The sequence below is a fragment of the Melanaphis sacchari genome, unplaced genomic scaffold (assembly GCF_002803265.2).
Source record: "Melanaphis sacchari strain LSU unplaced genomic scaffold, SCAv2.0 Contig141_pilon_pilon, whole genome shotgun sequence".
Classification (NCBI taxonomy): Eukaryota; Metazoa; Arthropoda; class Insecta; order Hemiptera; family Aphididae; genus Melanaphis; species Melanaphis sacchari.
In genome coordinates this window covers 886,456-908,623 of record NW_020270600.1, presented here as the reverse complement: position 1 = coordinate 908,623, position 22,168 = coordinate 886,456, and the positions used below count along the sequence as shown (strand labels likewise).

General features: G+C 25.1%; 1 protein-coding gene across 5 annotated transcripts in view; it reads right to left on the bottom strand.

The window, feature by feature from the left end:
• The window catches only part of LOC112591674 (Down syndrome cell adhesion molecule-like protein Dscam2), a 64,630-nt gene that overhangs the window by 7,061 nt on the left and 35,401 nt on the right, over positions 1-22,168 (bottom strand). For 3 of the 5 annotated variants that reach the window (XM_025335562.1, XM_025335567.1, XM_025335565.1), the window contains exons 2-17: positions 12,998-13,090; positions 7,080-7,146; positions 6,547-6,687; positions 6,302-6,481; positions 5,875-6,186; positions 5,519-5,818; positions 5,158-5,451; positions 4,692-5,099; positions 4,473-4,634; positions 4,114-4,407; positions 3,921-4,040; positions 2,765-2,938; positions 2,492-2,642; positions 1,894-2,042; positions 1,693-1,824; positions 1,460-1,627 (exon numbers count right to left, since the gene is read on the bottom strand). In XM_025335562.1, the coding sequence (XP_025191347.1) occupies positions 1,460-1,627; positions 1,693-1,824; positions 1,894-2,042; positions 2,492-2,642; positions 2,765-2,938; positions 3,921-4,040; positions 4,114-4,407; positions 4,473-4,634; positions 4,692-5,099; positions 5,158-5,451; positions 5,519-5,818; positions 5,875-6,186; positions 6,302-6,481; positions 6,547-6,687; positions 7,080-7,134 (3,040 nt within the window). In that variant the 5' untranslated portion in view covers positions 7,135-7,146; positions 12,998-13,090. Of the gene's footprint in view, positions 1-1,459; positions 1,628-1,692; positions 1,825-1,893; positions 2,043-2,491; positions 2,643-2,764; positions 2,939-3,920; positions 4,041-4,113; positions 4,408-4,472; positions 4,635-4,691; positions 5,100-5,157; positions 5,452-5,518; positions 5,819-5,874; positions 6,187-6,301; positions 6,482-6,546; positions 6,688-7,079; positions 7,147-12,997; positions 13,091-13,875; positions 13,931-22,168 lie in introns of all 5 variants that reach the window. The other 2 variants (XM_025335564.1, XM_025335566.1) reach the window with 2 other exon arrangements.

The window sequence follows — 22,168 nt, the reverse complement described above, 5'->3', positions numbered from 1 at the left end:
GAGATCATAGTTAATTCATAAATTTCTTTGGTAAAATTTCAGCATAAATTCGGATGTTAAATCAAAGCAGTCATCTGGGTCATTTATTATTTAATATTTTTACTGATATTGTATATTCTATAATTGATTTATGTATACTTCTACTCTTTTCTGACGATGCCAACATTTTTTACAGGATATCATCACAACATGACGGTATTTTATTCTTCAACACGTATTTGATAAATTTACTAATTAGAGTAAAATTATCGGTTTATTTTATATTAAAAGTAAATGCAAGGTAAAGTCCTTTTATCATACGCGGAATATATTAATATTTTTTTATTGCCTAGATATTTTACAGCCTCTTTTACGAGCGGAAAATAAAAAAATAGACTTTCTTTATGTCTCTTCATTTGATTTTCGACCATAATAATATATCGATTTTATCGTATTGTAATGGCGGCTATACTGACGGAACTTCAACTCTCACAAACGTTTTCTCTAGTTATATAATGTCATAGTCTGGTTTTTAATCGAACGACTCCATTGTCTGGTTCCTTGTACTAAAAATAATGTTACGACTTGATAAAGTTTAGAATAGTTCTTATGTTTTCGCTGGTCACTAATTTAATATTGTTTCCCCAACTCTCGGTTATGAGCCTATTAATGAATTACTTGGAACTGAACTAATATCAGAACGGGGTAATAAATTTTATGGTAATTTAATTATTAAATTATTAAAAGGGCACACTGACGATCCTCTTTTATTAAAACGACTTTGTTTTTGCGTTCCAAGTAATACTAGGTTATATGGTTATTTTTATTCACTTATATTAGAAAAAAATTTGCGAAAAAGTCACAAATCACAAGAATGATATCCATAGATCATGATCAATAACTATCAATAATTATTCACTCCTACCGAGTCCACATAAATTTTTGTTTGTAATAATTAATAATGCTATCGTATACAATTTTATTAAATTTCATATAGATATTGTACAAAAGCTGTATGTCGTAAATTCATATAAATAAATAAATAAAATAAATACTCTAAGATATTTAGTAAATGAAAATGTATTACGGCCTATATCAATACTACATATATATTGTGAGCATATAAACTATATATAGTGAACTTACTTCAATCGAAAATAAGATTATTGGTATTTATTGGTAGTTTATTTTTTTAAATTTTGTGTTGAATTCATGAAAGATTAAAATATTTTAAAATTAGATATTACTATACAAATTTTAAACTGTATTCTATAAAAATCTGATAATGTAAGGAGAAAATAATCCCTTATAATGGTTTTATACCGTAATTAATTTTAAATCACAAGAAAATAAATTACTATTACGTAACGTTTATTAAATTTTTATTGATGTATCACTTTATAGTCTTGGCCATTGATTTTAGTTTTTAAGAGATGTAATAACTACATATAGCCATTAAAAATATTAACAATTAAGTTACCTTCTTCTTGTGTAAAAGCTTGTGCTTCATCACTGGGTTCACTTAATCCAATAGCATTTTCAGCTATAACTCGAATATGGTAAGATGTTGCTGGTGTTAATCCCTCAATGGTTGTAACAATTTGAGTACCGGCAACTATTACTTTTGCTGGATCTGCTATCCATAAAGCTGGTAAAATAATAATTTTTATGACTTTGTTGAAAATATTCTTTGTTAAATAACTTTAAACTTACATGAAACTAATTTGTATTGAACTATATAATTTAATATAACACTATTTCCGTCATATGGCTGATTCCAAGTTATTTCCATTGACCGGCTTTGCTGATTCAAAATTCTAATATCTTTTGGACTTTCAGGTGTCTCTGTTGAAATTATCACCAATATAAATTAAACAAAACTAAATTTATTTACGATTTATATGTATTACGTACCCTGTACTATCAGTTCAATCGAGTTTTCATCTTGTCCATACAAATTACTACCGGTACATTTAAAAAAACCTGTATCATGTCTATATACAGGTGATATTCCAAGCTCTGACATTATTCCATTATCTTTAGATTGTTCTCTTATAGTAAACCTGGAGATAACCCAAAATAAATAAATCTTTGTATGAATAAATTTATAAGTAATTTTTTTTTTTCAAACAGTAGTTAAAAATTTAGATTTCATATATTCTTGAATCATATTAAAAAAAATATATTAAATTATTAAATCATAGTTTTTTAGAGTTTAAAATGTATAATGTCATATGTCTGATATAGAATTATTAAGTACTAAAAATTATTAAAATATTATGAAAAGTTTTTATATTGTGGGTTACATTCTATTATTTCTATTGAATATACATAATTGTTCTAAGCCATGTATGTATGGTACATTTTTTTTCTGTAAGAATAAACACCAGTAATTCAATTCGGTTGAAATATTAAATTGAACAATATAAAAATTCAACCTAAAGTATGTATATCAAACTCAAATTATTCAATTTAAGGAGAAATCACTTACAAATGTATATTGATTCATTACCTTCGATCTATATCCTTTAAAATTGGCATATTAGTAGATCCCTTCCAAGATATTTGTAATGGTTTATCTCCTACAGCAATACACTGTATATGAGCCTCATCATTCAGTTTAACTTTAATTTGCTTAGTTTTTTGTATAAACTTCACTGGAGCTTCATATAAATTTATAAAAAAATGTTGTAAAATATTATAGCATAAGACTATATATTCGTATCATATGTATAAATATATATATATATATATATATATTGAGAAAATAAAAATATTAATTTACCATTTATTTTTAATTGTATGACTTTGCTCAATCCAGGGCTAATATCGTTTTTTGCTTCACACATATACTTTCCTTCATTAGTTTTACTAGTATGCAAAAACTCCAAAGTTCCGTTTCTAAAGAAATTTACATTGGGTTCGTATAAAAAGTCCTTATATTCATCGATTGAATCACCTAAAATATGAAATAAAAAACTATTTTATTCAATTACAACGTTAATTGTACAGGGCAATATTCCATTAATTATATTTTGTTTAGCTAGATATTTTAACAATACTGGATAACATTGTATTTACTTCTAATGGTGTTAGTCAATAAAGTTCATCATATAATTAAATATAATGTCTTTCATCATATCTTTTCTAGATTTTGTAGTATTTTAATACCTTAATTTATGTTAGAAGATCCTACCTCTCACCAAAAGCTTGATTAAAGAGATATCATATCGTGTTACCTTTGTTGAACTGAATAAAAAATAAATAAATATGAATTATCTGTTGTTTTATCTACTTAAATCTGCTAAGAATAATATTTGGGTTTAATTTAATAGACTCACTTCTGGTAAATTATATTTTAAATTGCTCAAAAAGTTACCTGATTAAATATCGTTGAAAAGGATATTTTCGTATTTTATTCATAATATGTATTGTTGAAATCTTATACTTAATTTATACGATTCTCGTTAAATTCGCAATTTAATACCTAACTATTCTAACTATATTTGTAATTTGATTTGTTGTATATATAATATACAACGTAAAATAGTAAAAGTGTATATTTCGCAGCTCTTTTAGTAGAATAGTGAGTTTATTTTTATAATAATTTTATATTATATTGTAAATAAATGTCTAATAATGATTATTTTATTTTTTTTTTAATTTCTAATAACTCCTCTACAATATTATTTGTAGTCTATTTTATATTTCACATGTATTCAGGTTAACGTATTGATACATTTTCAAAATTAATCGTTATGTCATTAACGTCAAAATATCAGACTACCTATGTATAACTTAACAACATAGGTGTCACTGAATACAATTTTTTACAACTACAAAATAATAGTTAAAAATTAAATATTCTTATAAAAAATAAATTTTTACTAATTATTATAAATAAAAATTAATTATAGTACTAAAATAATAAAAATATCTACCAAAAGATTTCTTCCAAACTACCGTTGGTGTAGGATAACCTTCTGCCTGACAATGTAACATGCATGGATAGCCCATAACCACATTGGTGTCCTCAGGTTCAACTGTCCATTTTGGAGGAACTAAACCCATTAATTATCGTGTATTATTAATAAAACAATAAATACAATTTAAATTTATATTTATATTTCTTACCGTTAACTGTTAAAGGTACGGTAAATTTCTCTTCTCCTGCTGAATTTGTTGCTATACACGTATAGTTTCCTGCATGTTCAGCAGTAATACGATCTATAATTAACGATGAAGAATATTCATCATGATTTCTTGTAGCTGTTCCCAATCCTAAGCCATTATTTACACCGTCATTGTCCTTTGTCCAAGTAAACATTACAGGAAGGTCACCTTCGACAATCTGACATGAAATTGCTGCACGCATACCTTCAGCTAAAAGATTAGTCATGGGAGGAATCGGTAAAATTTTCGGTCGAACTGAAAATTTAATTATAAAAACAGTGAGCTAAATTAGAAATTTAATTAAGTAATGTAATAAATACTTAAAACTTGAATTTCGACATCTCTCCTTGAAGAATGACCGTGATGATTTTTTGCTTGACAAGTGTAAGTACCAGCATCGGTTTGCCGTTGAACTTGTTCTATTGTTAGGGTTCCATTACTGTAAACTTTTTGACGAAGATTAACTGGCAATGTTAATCCATCTAAAAATAGATTTTAAAATTAAAATATGATTAACAATTTAAAATTATATTCCTTACCCCGTTCCCAATTTATTGATTCAATCGGATAACCTGCCACAGGACACTTAACTATAAGCTGTTTTCCAGCTACAACATGAACACTTGGCATTTCTCTAACGAAAGGAACTCCATAAACATTTATTCTAGAAGAATGAGAAACTTGTGCAATCTCATTATGTGCTGTACACGTGTACTCTCCACCATCTTCCACTTTCAATGAAGATATGTTAACATGAGCGATAACATCATCATGAGCAGTAACATACTGACCCTCCAAAATTCTATTCGATTCTGGTATAGGAAATCCATCTAAAGTCCAAGTGAACTGTGGAAGAGGATTTCCTGATGCTACGCATCTTAATGATAAAGAAGGCCCTGGTTGTAAAGTTTGCTCGGTAAACCAATATATAAGTTCAGGCCCAATATCTATAAATGCACGATTAAATTAAATCTAACTTAATTATATCTTATTTATTTTACTTACCTCCTAGTAGCAGTTGAGTATTATCATGAGCCATATCCCAATCATTTGTTCCAAAACATTGATACATTCCTTGATCATCTTTATTCAATGGCGATAACATCAATACTTGTTTATGAAGTGATGATGTCACACGTACTCTACTATTTAACTGCATTAAGGGTTGTCCATTTTTATACCACATTATTCTATTAATTGGATGCCCATTTACAGTGCACACAAACTGGACTGATTTTGTAGGATCTAAGAGTGCGGAGCCGACTATTTTTTGTGGTAATATGTTCACTGAAAGAGGTTCTTAAAAATAAAATAAAAATTAATATTTTAATAATAATTTATACAAAAAAGTAAATATTTAATTTACCAGTGACAAAAACACTATGATGAACTGTTTCTTCGCCAACACTATTATTTGATATGCAAACATATTTTCCATCATCATCTAAACGGATTTTTTCGATTTTAAGAAGGCCAGGAATGGGTACTGATAAACGTGGATCATGCGCTAAGGCCTTAAGTACGTCTCCATTTTCCCTGTACCATCTATAAGTTGGTAAAGGGAATCCTTGAGATAAACAAGATAATGTAAGGTCTTCTCCCACTTTGACTTGTTTTCTACTGTCGGTTTCCACAATAACTCTTGGTCTTTGGTTTTCAGTAGGGTCTGAAATTACTTTTAATAAGTATCGATAAAAATGTTCATAAAAATAATTAAATTACCATTCACAGTGATATGTCCAGGAAATGAACTAGCTTTAATTTCACCAGTTAACTTATGTACAGTTCTACAAGTATAACTTTTAAACCCATCGCTAGAATCAACATTGCTAATATATAAATCACCATTTCCTAGTACCAGATATTTTCCACCAGAATCAACATTAGGGTAAAAGTGAATTATATCATCCTGTGTCCATGACGTTACCATTACATAGTTAGAAGCATGCGCAGAAACATGGCATCGCAATAACGCTGTATTTCCGATACTGGCATACTCAGCATAAACTTGAACGTCATAATTTTGATTCATGACTGAAAGTTATATTTATTTTAATTAAATTAATTGAAAATATAGTTAAAATCTACTTTAGAGTTATTATAATATATAGCAGTGAATACATTAAAAAAAAAAACTAAATAATCATACCAGCATTAATATGAACTGCTCCGCTAATAATTTGACCAACTACATTACTAGCTTTACATCTGTATTGTGCGCTGTGTACATCGTGCATGTAAGAACTTGGGCCAAAACTAAGAAAGATTAAGCTACCGTTTTGATGTACCACTCTGATTTTTGGTATTGTCATAACTCTTGTTCCGTCTTCTATACATTTTATACAATTGTACACAATTAAAAACAAACATTGATTGAATATGACACAATCATACCTAAATACCATTGTACTTGTGGAGTAGGATTCCCAAATGCTGTGCAATCAATTTTGATACCAGTATCGTTGGAAAATTGAACGTTAAATGGCGGCACTTGACGAAACTCTGGTCCTATTAGTTCGTTATTTGCCTGACATACTGTAAATATATTATTTCTTAAACATAAATTGAATTTTTAAACTCAAAAAATATATTATATGTGTGAGATGAGATATTAATTGGTCTAAAATGTGTCAATATCTAGATTCATCTAGTGATTTGTGATTTTTTTTTAATTGGTTGTACTTGTTGGTGGATAGAAACGGCTCACGGATTAAAAAAAAATATTCAGACGTCGATGACGTCCCAAAGAAGTAGACTGTGGGTAATTTCCTGTCAACAAAACTACAACCGTGGAAATCCCACCACAGAATATTGATTAATGTTTAAAGCAATTAACGCTTAGGCTAGTCTAGTTATCCCGTTCACTTTAGGTCTCATTAGTATGGAAATAATAATTTATATAGATTATACTGTGACAAACTACTTACATGATAAAAGGATGGTAAAGATGTAACAACTGATATGTAGACACACAGACTTCATTATCAATCCATTCTGAAATGTAAACATTGTTAAAGTGTATAGTAATTGAAAAGTACATTCTCACATTGTAAACTACACAAAGATTTAACATATTATACGTTAATTACATGTGCATCACGATGCTGGGGCTTAAATTGATTTGGAATTTCTATCACAATATTTATACTCATGGTCCATGAAAGCAATATATATTGAAAGTAATATACGTAGAACCCATATAATAATTTATTCACTTCAGCATTATAACTGAATAAATTTTAATAAAGTAATAACTATTATTGTGTCATCATGATTTCTACATAATATTTTACATTTCTCACACACCTGATAGGTACGTTTTATAATTATTAAACGTAATTAGTAATTGCATTACATATTTATGTGGGATATATTATAAGTTTTATGATTTATGTATTCATAATATAATAAATAAACGTATAATTACTAAAGATAATAATTTAAGAAATAAAATAATAATATTTGAATGATAGTTGTATAAATAAGTTTGATATATACAAAATATTTTAATTGCAATTTTTGAGCCTCCATAATTAAATAAAAAAATAATTAATAACCTTTAATAACCAAGTTACTAAATTTTAATTTATTTAATTTCTTGTTTTTAGTTCAAAATAATAAAGGAAAATAATTTTTAATTGGATTCATATAATATACTTACTATACATTTAATTTCTTAAACTTTTAATCTAAAATTAATTAGGCGTTGTCAGAAATGAATTATTCATGAATTAATGTACAATTTATTTAATTGCGCATGAAATGCTTCGATTTATTATATCTATTTATGAAAAAAACTATTATTTTAATAGAATTTTAAGCATTAAGAATAAATAAAATTATTTTTTATCATTTAGTTTTTGATTGTTATATATTTGAAAATATAAAAATAAATAATACTTTGCGACTTTCTTAAAAAAATCATCAAATAATCATCTGTATTTTAGTATTAAAATTATAATTTTATTTAGATTTAATAATTATAGTGTATTTTTTTTTATTTTATCAAAATGAAGCTATAATATTTTTTTAAATTTATAACCTATTCAAATTAAATATTATACATTATTACTATTTTTACGACTTAAAACATAAATTCGTTTGTTTTCAATTTTTTATTTTAAAATTATTTATGTAATAACACTAGGACATTAACGGTGTTTGTTTAAATGAGAACTTAATTTATAATTCTAATTATTTATAATGATTTATTTGCAGTACGCTTCGTTTCACAGTGTGTTATATAAAAAAAAAAAAAAAAAACGTGAATTAGACTTGAATAGGTATTAAAATTAATAAAAAAATAATTAAACAGTAAATACAAGTATATGTTGAGAGGTCATAACAAATTTCTTTAGGAATATGGATAACAGACTTTACTTTTTGTATCAAATTTATCGATGTTAATTAAATTATTACATTCACGTAAAACACATTCCATTATACAACAATAATTTCATAGACGTACTCAATTCTTATGTTTTAATATACCATATTAAATATTTAATATACCGTATTAAGATGATTTCGTGTACCTACATATAATGTTTTCTATAACTGTTAGTTAATTTTTCAACTAATTTAAAAGTAATATTAATATTTTATGTATTATATTAAGTAAAGCTTACTTTAAAAATTAGTCCTGAATATCAGATACAGAATAAAAGAATTTTTTATGGCTTATTATTTCACCGAAATGAAATGACTATGTCATGGCAACTAAACAAATATTATTATTATATTACACAGAAAAGTATACGAGGAAAACAAATTTAACTGTGATAAAAGCACTGTTGTACAATGATTTTTTTTCTTATAAATATTTTATTTAACTAATTTGATCACGTTTAATAATATAACAGTAAGGTATTAAAAAAGTCGTAGTTTTTTTTTTTATCGCCTTGACAAACCACAATTATAAATTAATTTAAAAATCTTGTATAAACAAAAAATATTTGATAGTAGTCTAGCACTCAGACAAATCGAAATATAGATTACAAAATCAAAATTAGTCTGACAAGTCATGAAATGTATTTTATTATTGTGATATAATATTAGTAGTGATCATCAGCGTATTGTTTAATAATAACTTATTATTTTATATTCCATAGTATTTTTCCATAGATATTTGAACATATCCATCATATAAAATCAATAAAAAGAAATTAAAAAGTATTTAATAGTCGGTAATAACTAATTCATACTACAAAATTTATTGAATAAGAATTAACGGAAAAGGTAATTCAATAAATGAACAATAATTATAAAAAATATGTTTTAAATTTTGCACGAAATGAATGAGTTTTGAATATTACTCATATGTAGAAGTGAAAAGTATGTCTGCATAACTGTGTGAAATATGTTTTATTTATGAATATTTGTTGAATTAAGTAAATATTGTAATTTAGTATTCAAAGAATTTGATGGCTATAAGCATTTATCATAGTATAAACATTAAAAAGATGAATGATATACCAGGAATCCAATGAAAATTTCAAATTATTTTTAACTTGAATAAAATTTGGCTTAAGTTTTCTACTTCTACTTATATCTTGTTTAGATTGTATGAGTTATCACAGTATAAGATTTATTATTATTCATTATAAAGAACGAAAATTATTTTATTTTAAAATTAATAAGAAGTTTTAGATTTGAATATATGTAATGACAGTTTTATTTTTATAGAACTAAATTCATTTTTTTTTCTAAGTCTTAAAATGTAATAATTTAAAAATTATTCCTACATAGGTATTTACGTTGTATTTCAGCATATTCGAAAGTTATTCGGTATAATAACAATAAAATGATATAATTACACTAAAACAACACACTTATGTATTTTGATTAATATCTATTCATTAACAAATCAAAAAATTTAATTTATATACAAATGAATATTGTAAAATAAAATATGTGTATAAAATAAGTATTATGTTTATTTATACTTTATACCATATATTAATCCAAAAAAAAAAAAATAATAATAATAAATAAATATGTTATGGATATTTTACTGATATTTACAATGATTATAATTTACTATTTAGATCATAAATATATAATTGAAACATAAATTGAAAATAGAAACTAGTATTTTAGTTTTAGTATATTAATAAAAATATAAATTAATTTTTGACTCAATTCTTGATTTTTCATTTCATCCATATATGACCTAATTAAATTTTTCAATAAAAGAAACCATAAAATAAACAAATACAAAGTACTAATAGAATTATAATTAATTAATTAAAAAATTCAATTTGTATAAAAAATATTGAAATGTAATAAAATCTTATTTTATGTTTCCCGGAACTATGTTAACTGGTAAATTAGCATCCTATAAATATTAAAATAATATAATAATAATTTTATTTTAATTATTTCTGTTTTATAAGTGTATTTTATACTAATAAATCTGAATTATTGATTCACCGCGTTTCATTTATTTTGTATTTGTTGAGCATATGGTTTTTTTTTTTTTTAAGGGTATAGATACTTTCTACTTCATAATTTTAATTATTTATTAATTTACTAATTAAAAAAAAATAATATTTTATTTAGAATATCAATAATAAGATTCTTTCTAACATTCTTTTCGGCATAATTACTATCTGAGAATTTTGCTATAAGTTACATTGGTATTAGGTATCTAATTCAAGTAGAACTTAAAAATTCAAGACAAAAAAAATTTGACTAGTTTTTAAAGTTTCCATTAAGGGTTAATAATTGTAATGAAAGAAAAATGTTAAATTCATTATAAGGTTTAATATGAATCAAAAGATCCAACGTTTTAAATTTAACTCGAATTTAAAATGTTTGAATATTTCGTTCTAAATAATATGACTGGTGATCAGTGATCATTAATAAAATAATAAATTATAATATATAAAAAATGTACTGATATATAACTGTGTAGGGAAGTAGGAAACAGTGGTATATAAATAAAATTCATACAAAATATTTTGTTATTATATTATTATTATTTATTTTTTTTTTTATTAGGTAAAAGAAATATACAACTATACAAAATTTTACACAAGTATTAATGATGTAGGTGGTTTACATATCGTGAAAGAGGCACCACGATGTAAGAGGGCTCCCAATGGAGCTACTTACTTAAGGGAATTTTTTTTATATATTATTTTAACTTAATTAATCCTTATTTCTAATAAGTTAAACAACTGATAACAATAATTTCCCGTAATATTATAATTAATACTAAATATAGTAAATACGTGAATTGAAAAGTAACATGAGAGTAACTTATCTATATTGTTCATTGACCGAATGGTAAATAGTCTTAAGCATATTTTATTAATTATAATTAACTTTAACTTACTATATCTCAAATTGGTTTATGTATAAAAAATCATAGATTTGGATTCCAATGTTGAAGGAACTGTCTATGTAAATTGTTACCTTTGACGAAACTTTCTATAGTGCTATAGTGTGGTAGACCCCTGACCAGTTTGTATTGTTCTTTTTTTTTTCTTTATTTCTTTTTTTTCGGGGGGGGGGGGGGGTAGTATGGTTTTAAACTAATGATAAAAAATTTCTTTTTAACTGTTGTGAATCTAGTTTAATGTATATGTATTTTAACCACCATATAGTGTATACTATTGTGTAAAGTTTTTCATTTATTTGATAAATCACGGAATTGGGTTATAAGATGTGTTATGTTTTTAATATAAGTACCTAAAATGTTTACTATAAAAAATATGATTTGAAAATTATAAACTTTTATTAAATTAAATTTTATACTTATTTTATTTTATGTCATGAACTCTATATTCATATTTCATATGCACATTTCCTACTACCTAAATGCTTATTTGCACTAGCAGTCAATAAAATCACTCATAGCAAAACATTATTATGAATTTGTTCAAAAAATAAACACATACAAACATTTTTTGTTTGAAATTATTTCAAATGATATTCAAAAATACTTACTATTAATTTATGTTTGATATTTTTTAGTTGGATTATTTTTGAAATATTTAAAAGCACTTTAAATAACTTGTTAGAAAAATCGTAAGAGTAGCTTTGCTGGATATATTATAGAATGTGTTTAATGTACTATGTAATTTAATATATATATATAATAGATTTTTTAAATTTTAATTCAGTGATAGAGCATTTTATACGATGCAAAACGATTTTACTCGGAGATGGTAAAAATATATTTTATATATGTAAAAATATTTGAATGTAATTAATAATTTCTATTTCTATTAGTAATATAATATAGTAAGTTGAAATAATTTTTGACAAAACAAATAAAAATGCATATATTATAAAATAATAATTAATATTTTTTTTTTTTATTATTGAACTTAAGCCTTCAATTAGGACCATTAGCTGTTGTAGGAGTTATGAACTGCGGGTAGAGGTATGGTTGGTACGGTAAGTTGTTTTTACGTTTGATACGGCTATTATGGTTGATAGCAAACACGTGTATGTGTGGCAAGGTTTTTAATCACTATGAACCTGGATGGTCACCCATCTGGGAGCTAATAACTATGGATGTTACTTACTTCCTAGTTGCATTCCGCGACTGGTACAGCCAACACGCTATGCTAAGCCATTTAGTTAATAATTATAATAGTATTTCATATAGATAGTTGTTATAACTTAAGTAAACAAAATATACCGTTAAACGGCGTGAAAAAGTTTATAGTATAATTAATAATAAATAACTTCACATTTCTAAAATGTCATTGTGTATAGTAAATAGTAATAGATGAAATGGCAAGAATTTACATGCCTATCTACAAATAATATTTTTTTTTAAATATTCATATAATATATAATATAATCATTATTATTTTATTGAAATGTTTACCTTCCCGTTCAAGTAAATTTTCAATTGTTTATGTGGCTTCCTTGATATCTTATATTCTTAATGTGTTTTTGTATAGATTGTAAATATCTTTTTCTGCAAAAAATAAATCCAATAAAATAATTGTGATAAAGTATTTTCATTATTATTAAATTATTATTAATAAAATCTTACGAGAAATCTTTTTTAAAATTTATTTCTCGAAACATACAATGAGAACTGCTTATCTTGACTGAACACAAAAATTGTGATAAACATTTATAGAAAATAAAGTTAAGGTATTAAAAAATTTAAAATGCCTATAAATACCTTAATGTCAGTTTAAATTTTTTGATAATGTTTTTTAGTATGGAATATTATAATTTATGTTCAAATAAATGTAGAATTTTTCAAGTTTTTTTGATAAAAATATCAAATAAGAAAAACAAAAATCGTTTGAGGATAATTTGTTATTATACGTTTGAGCAAATATAATAACATAATAATTAAATATAATAACAAAAAATTAAAATTTACATAATATGTTTTTATCACTGAATTCATGATTTATGAATAATATTGTATCACAAAAAAAGCTTTTGATGTTTAAATTAAACAAATTATTTATTTTTAACAACAAAATAATTTACGCATCTCATAACAATGTTAACTTTAAACTGTTATAAAAATTATAATGATTATATAATTTTATTCCTGTAAAAACAATGTATAGGAAACTTCGCTATACATTTTTAAGCTTTTTTAATCCCGAAAATGAATGTTACCTAATACTTAGGTTAATCAAAAAAAAAACTAAAATATGGTAAAAATTTCGATTGTTTATAAATAGTATAAAAAGATCTTAAATAAATTGAAGTACGTCATGTATAGAAATTACTTACATAAATATTTAAAAAACATTGCGAATCTCCACAGATGTTTATTTGTGATTCAAAACTAAAAAAAAAATCGTTTTTGTTAAAAACTGATTTTATAAAAAATTCTTATTTTTCGTCAATATTTTTTTCCTATATTTTGAAAAGAACTGGATATTTTTTAACCTTTTATCATCAATGAAGTTCCAAATAGATTCAATTTCTTACCAAAAATTATCTTTCATAATAAAAAATCAAAAGAGTTTTTTAGTTATAAAAATGTCTTAGACAAAAAAAAAAACAACACATCATTGTAAAAATATTTAATTTGACAAGTTTAAAGTTTTAATTGAATAGTTTCAAAAATAAAGAATTATATTATTTCAACTAACGAAATTGAATTTTAAGTATTGGCCTATAATACATTAATATCCACACATATTCAATTCCAATATCATTATAAAAATGTAATTATTATTATTTATAAAACAAATATTGGAAAAAATTTGATATTTTTTACACATTTTTAATAAGGTATTTCATATTGTATAAATAATTTACTTTATGTGTGTTTTTATGATATAATTATTTGTTTAAATTTACAAATAAGCTGAAATACTAATCACAACTTTGAACTGCATAAAAAAAAATAAATATTTATCAATACTGTTATGTTACTATAATTGTTCGCTTTTTGTGTTTTGAATAAAAATCTGAAAACTTTTTCATTTATTTTGTGCTCTAGAAAAATCTAAAATTGTAAAAATTAATAATCACGTGTTTGAACGACCTAATTAAATTATAATCAAATATTACATGTTGTATTGCAGGGGTAGTAAAGCATATGTCGTAGACGTGACAACTGCTACTGCCGTCGTAGGTATAATTAAATTATAATCCTTGACGGCAAACCGCTACAATTATGACACTTCAATATAATATCGTATAAATAGGGAAGCGAAGTTATTGAACTTACATCTCTTGAGCTTAAAATATATTTCGTAAAACTGTTAATTTTGATATATATATTTATACACATATTTTTTTTATTGGAATTTAATGCAACTTTGGTGGTTTTTTTTTGATTTATCGTAATTTTTGTATAATTTAAAAAAATATTTAACATAATATAGAAAATATAAATTAAGTAAACGTAGAGCAGTACAATACAAATTTATATTACGAGTATATGTGTTAAAACGTTTCTAATTTTCAGACTTGAATGTAGAAATACAGTTAATATGGAAGAATTGTTGGAAGATTTGAGCAACAATTATCTAGTTTACTGATTACTTAATACGCTTCAATTACAACCACTGATTATAAAAGAAATCTCTAAGTATAAAAAATAAGAATATTTGTTATGTTATAACATATAGTCCGTTAACTAAAAAAACGCATGCAATGTAATAATGTAAGTAATGTTTATACTTAAATTTATTTTATTATACTCATATTCTTAAATTATATATATGTTTATTATTTTATTTAAATATTTTCAATGCAATTTTTATCATATTTTAATGAAATTAGTTAAATTCATTTTTAATGCATTAACCATATAACTTTACTCATGTAAATAAGTTGATTACTATAAGAAATGTATATAAATAATTTTATCACGAGCAAAGATTTTAAGATAATATATTTCAATAATGGATGCCTAAACCTTAACTATGTACTTACACCGGCTTTACATAACTAGTTAACTATGTATACGAATGGTGCACAATTCATCAGCAAAATCCGCACAGCCATGTTGTTGGTCACAACAATAACGGCAAACAAAAAAAAGATTACCTTTATTCATTATACGCCATTATACATTTGTTGCACAAGATCGTTTTCACATGTTATATTGTAAAAATTCAAATATAACTAGTATTCTAGTAATTATATTGTAAATAGGTATAGTATACATATATTATATTATATTATTAAATACCAACAATGACGTATTGAATCAAATTCTCAAATTTATTAACGTGTAAAATTTTTTTTTTAAACATCAGTAAAAGTAGGATAATAGTAATTTATTATATACTTTATACAACTACAAGTTTCTAAACAACACTGTGGGTCGCAGTCGATTTACATAATACACGTTTGCAATGGTAATAGTTTGTTTGTACAATTTACCTTAGCTGTCTAGCTTACGACTATGCTACACGACGCAATTTCGTTTCCACAGTAAGATACAAATACTTCAGTAGGAATGACATCTGTAGAGTCACTGGGTGCAAAGAAATACGTGTGGACGACATGCATAATACATATTATACGGTATCGTATAATAATATAAAAAAGAAAAATCTAGTAGGTACTGCCATAGAATAAAATCAGCTAGAAATGTAATTATTTTTGATTTTTTTATAACCTTTGACAGTTTGACTTGACAGATGCGCGATGTTCCATGACGGAAATCCAGGCATGTTTTTTTTTTTTTTTTATGAACTATCGGAGCGTATAGCGAGTACACTATAGCGTACGAAGCCTGTCGCTTACGTTGAAGGGTGACCAAAGGTTCTGCGTCCTGCGGCGGGTGTCAAGCACTGTACAGAAATCTGTGAGCTAAACGATTTTCCACGTACTATAACACGTAATATAACAAAGAGTATATACATAATATGCACCGCGGATGTCACTGTTAATAATATATATTTGTATCTGCCGTCTAAATTGTGTACATCGTTATAGGTGGTTGTCTCCTTATAGTTCAAAAGTATTGAATAACATGAAACTTTATCGGAACAACAGATCTTTTATCGTTTCTATTAAAAAAAGTTATTAGTGGTATACTGGTAGTATTGTAAGATACATTTATCGGTGTGGTTTATTTTCGAAACACTGATTTGTATACGGCTCTATTGCGAAAGATTAGGAAGTCACCGGGATCGAGAATCGTTTTGATGTTCAGTTTTGGTGGAAATAATTTAATATAATATTATGGTATTACATTATTTTCAAGTGCTATTAAAATTTTTTCCTTCTTTGAATTTGGTACGTTATATCTTTTTCAAGGTTCAATTATAAGGGTTACAAAAAATGAATAGTTAATTAAAATTGTATATAACAAATTTAATTTGGAAAAAATTATGGTTTTAATATAAATAATAATTATAAGCTATGCAACGATATAATTAATTTAGTAAAGTTTAAAAATCTTAATGTACGAGTATATTTATGTATTTATTATTTATTATACAATAAATTCATAGATATAGAATATTTAAGCCAATTAAACTATAAGCTAAATAAATAGTTATTTAAATAAGTTATTTATTATGTTTTAAGTATAACTCTATTGGCTTAAATTAATTTTGAATTATTTTTTGAGATAATTTTATAATTTTTAACTAATGATTTAAAGTATAATATGTGTCTAAATAATATATACATATTTCTCGCTTAAACCGAAATATTTATTTAAGTAAATATATCTGCTTACCGATAATTATATTTGTTATTACGCTTTTATTATTCAGTACATTTTGTATTACAATTATTCAGAAGTTTGATGATTATTGTTTTCAAATTTACATGAAAAATAAATGACAACTATTTAAATTTGTTTAACATCCTTTTCATAAAACATGTAGTTTAATTAGGAATAACACATGAAATAATATTTTGTTGATTAATTTAAGTGGTTTCCCGTGTATTTCCTCATTGGTAAGTACATATGAATTTATGTTAATATTGGTATAATATTATATTAATATAATAGTACTATATTTGTAAGATATAATTATAATGTATAATGTATACAATATTACTATACACTTAGATGGATGGATCCTTTCATATTATGAACAATTATTATAATTTATTAAAGTCTTTTTAGTATATTCACTACACTGGTTTTCTGATTTTATTTCTAAAAGTTAATTGAATCTCCTTATTACAGTAAAACAATTTTGCTAATTTTATATTTATGATGATTGACGCTGATAATGTACACGTACAAGTACACAAATGTACAATATACAATACACATCACTTAAATGCTATTGATGAATTTCAAAAATTTTAATTGCAAATATATCGATCCATCTAATGTTCTACTTAGCGTTTTTGAGAGAAAAAATAGGATATGAATTTTTGATAATAATTATTAGATATCCTAAAATAAAATAAAATATTTGCATTTACTTATACAGGTGCTAGTTAATTATAATCATATATCGTTAATCGTATGTAAGATGAATTTGTATATGATAAATGTTAACAGTTAATAGTAAAATATTTGCATAAATTACTTAGTGGTAGCATTAAATTTCGCTTTTATAACTTTATAGTGTATTTAAATGTTATCAATTAACTTACCTTACATGCAAAATTAAGCCATAAAAAAAAAAAAAAAATTGAAAAAAAATTTTTAGTTTAACAATAATTATAAAAAATCAATAAACAAAGAAAAGCCAAATGAAGAAAAATTTCACTCTCAACCTTTCGTAAGCATAAATATAGATCCCTTCCTCGTGAATAGCGATAGACACAATTATATTTTATGGTAGGTAAAATTTTAATGGAAATAATAATTTGGGTTATTTTAATTTATGTGAAAATGAAGAGTTTCATAAATAACGTTGAAATTATTTGTTATAAAATACTTTATTAACCATACAAATTGTAATATTCCATTATTTATAATTAAAATGTCAAATTATATTCTTATGTAGCATTTAATTTAAAAATAACTGTATAATAACTATAGAAAATCTTTTGACTTGCTAATTATATTAACCACAACATATATATTTTTTTTTTATAATTTTTAAAATGTATTTGTATCAATTATGTATATCGAGAGCTTTTCCAGCTCTCTCTTTGTATACGGGTACAAATTTAATTCTTAGAATCAATCTTCATTGATGAAGTGAGTATTATAGCACAGACTATTACTGTAGGTAGCTTGTAAGTCTTCGGCCATTGAACGTTACTTAAAAAATAAATAAATAAATATACGCAATAGTTGATTTAAATTAAAAATTATTCAAAGGAAATATTATATAGTTGTAATTTTATTATAAAATTCACTTATTATTTGCTTAGTTGCCATTTAAAAATATATTTGCTAAATATTGATTTTACATAATATAACAAAGTAAAATTATATTGAATGTTATTCAATTTTTTTTCTTCTATAATATATATTTCAAAATAATACAAGTCAGTATCTAATCTGCCAACACGTATTAGTTGGCAGTAAAGTTTAGTTTGAGTTGTATATCATTGGACGTTATGTATTCTTTTTTTTCACACAACAAAGTATAGTCAGTAATACAAATGTTTACGATTCAAAAGTTATGTGTGTGACTTTTATACTTATAGATTGAGGGCGTCGCTCGCCTACCTTTTGTTATACTAAGATGACATGGTCGCAGCTTAAAGTTACTAGTGCGGAAGTGCAACTATATCGTATTAAAATGAATGTTGTCGCTGAAGGATATATTCAAATAATATTACGCGAATGTCATGGTGATTGGTATATGTAAACACACAGAAAACAGTGAGTATATTTTAAACTTTAAAGTACAAAACATTTGTTTGGAAGATAAATGAATAATTTATTCTGCGTATTTTATTATAAATATTCATAAATTTAATAAATGGTAAAATAGACTCTCTTATAACTCTATCTTAAATTTTTCTGAAAACCCTTTCGTTTTTTTTTATGTTATTCTGTTATTTTCCTTATTATAAATCTCTTGCTAATAATGATGCTATCAATCACTCCGTCGTTGCTATGTGTTTTAACAGCTGATTTGGACCCCTAGGTTTTTATTTATAAATGATAATAATTATTTGTATTCCATCTAACTTACTGTTACTTATTGCGACTAATAATTTATTATATAATTGATACTATTTGTGTGGTATAAAAAATAAAATAAAATAATGTGATATTTTATAAAGTTAAGTTTTATGATAGGTTAGTCTTATATTTATGGGACATATATCAGCATGTATCATAAATAACTATACAAGTATGTCATCAAATATGGTATTTAATTATCAAAATATTTTATTTCTGTCCATTATGTGAGCGAAGCAATGCAAATTCTCTACTTGTGTCAATGCAGTATTATTATTTTCAATTTGTTTTCTGCTATACGGAGTATTGTATAGGCAATATAGGTACATTTTTGCGTAGAAGATCAAACTTATTTTTAATTTTTTATTTATTTATAGAACAGTATTATTAATACACATGCAAAATAGGAACTTACATATTTTGAAATAGTTTATTCAAATACAAGAATATACAATACTAAGTAGGCAGTAAAAAATAAAGAATCACAATAATACTCATATTTATTATCCCTCCGTAGTAACAAAATATCTTTAACAATTATTATACTTATAAACTTACATACATAAGATACAATATGCATATCGTCACTCGTTAAAAAAAAAAACAAAATAAAGTATATTTTAACAATAGTATAAATCGTATTTTATACATAAAACGTAAAATCAAACAATGTTCCATATTATATATAAAAAAAAAATACCTATACTATGATAAATCGTAATATTTTTTATTAAACGAAGTTTGAAAACAATAACGGTGATAGACAATATCAAATATTGTTTTTTGTCGAATACAAAATAGATTAAAAACGAACTTTTAAGAGTTTTTCTATTATATATTTTTATGTAATATTTGAGTTATTTATATTCTATTCAAAAAGTACACATAATTATATGCAAAAACTTTGAAAGTATTTTTCTAGATACTACAAATATCGGTTTCATATTCAATTCGTAATCAAACGTTTTAATTTTATTGAAATAAATTTAAGATTTTAGAGCACAGATAATTTATTTTCAGAAATTTTACAATTATAAAAATTAGTTCCAGTTACATATTTTTATAACTTTGAATTTAGGACCCAGGGAGGCCTATACAGGACACCGTGCCGGTTAGTTGCAGATTTCATACTATTTGTAGGTATTCAAAGTTATTCCATGAACTAACATGTAGAACCAGTGATCACACTATGTATAGTGTACGCTTGACATCAGTTTGTTCTAGTTTGGAATTCAAAAGTGGTTTAAAACGATGACACGGAAGGGTTGGGATGAAATAGACCCTAGAGACTAGGTATTCTTGTTAGACGATTAGTCGTTGTTCAGTGTTATCGCTCGTCTACACTCGCCGTCAAAATGCGTTATATAATATTATGATATATCACATGCATATATATAGTTGTAAGTGGAGCCACCGAGGCTATACCGGAATTATATTATATATGTGCGCTCGCTGTACGGACGAGTTCCGGCAGAAACTTCAACCACAGAAGCTATAATATCGTCTTGCACCACGGTCGTGTTACATTACAATAATTATTAAATAAGTTATGACAAAGTTAACCGATTGTATATTTATATGTACATATTGTATTGTGGGAGGAGGGCATAAAAGGAGATAAGAAAATCACTGGCACTCTAGTATATAGTATAATATTGTGCTATAGACGTGCTTTTATATATATATATATATATATATATAACAGCATGACTGCGGCGACGACGTGACGATTATTCCACCGTCGTCGGTCGGGTATACATAGCGAGACCGGAAATGAAAACCTTTCAAATGGCTTGATTTCTGTAGAGAGTGAGATGTGTCCACATGCAGCAATTGATGGAAATACACGCAAAGTTTAATAAATTTATATGTTTACTCGTTGCGCACTGACACACTGTTACCTGCAGGGGACAGAAAAAATGCGATATCCGTATCCGGTGTCTGGTGGTCGTCGGTGAGATGATTTTGGAACGGAAGCATCATCGGATACTAATGTTTTAGCCCCAAAATGGATGATTGTGATGCATGAGTCATTGTAACACGTGATCTCCATTTGCGTAGCCGTTACCGTACAACATTTTATGGAGGAATAAGATTATGCATCATAGAAACTCGCAGAAAACTTGTAGTAAAATACACCAAAAGAAAAATATTTAATTTAATAATTGTTTATTGTAAAAATGTAACAAATGCTGTATGAAAACGTGTAGAAATCTCAATCCATTTATATTATTTGAATGATATTAGTAGTAACAGTAGATACGGTATACACATGAACCACCGGAGCTTTACAGTATGTATATTTTACTTATAAGTCTACACACATGAACTTACACACGTGTTTTTATATTATACAGAATTTATGTCGTAGATAAATATATGAATTGTATGCATGTATGGCGGGTTATCTGTGACGTGAAGGAGTTCTGTTGCAGCTATAGCTATCGCGAGTTACACTCTCTCTCGGCAAGCACAACCGTTGATTCTTAGCAATTTAGAATA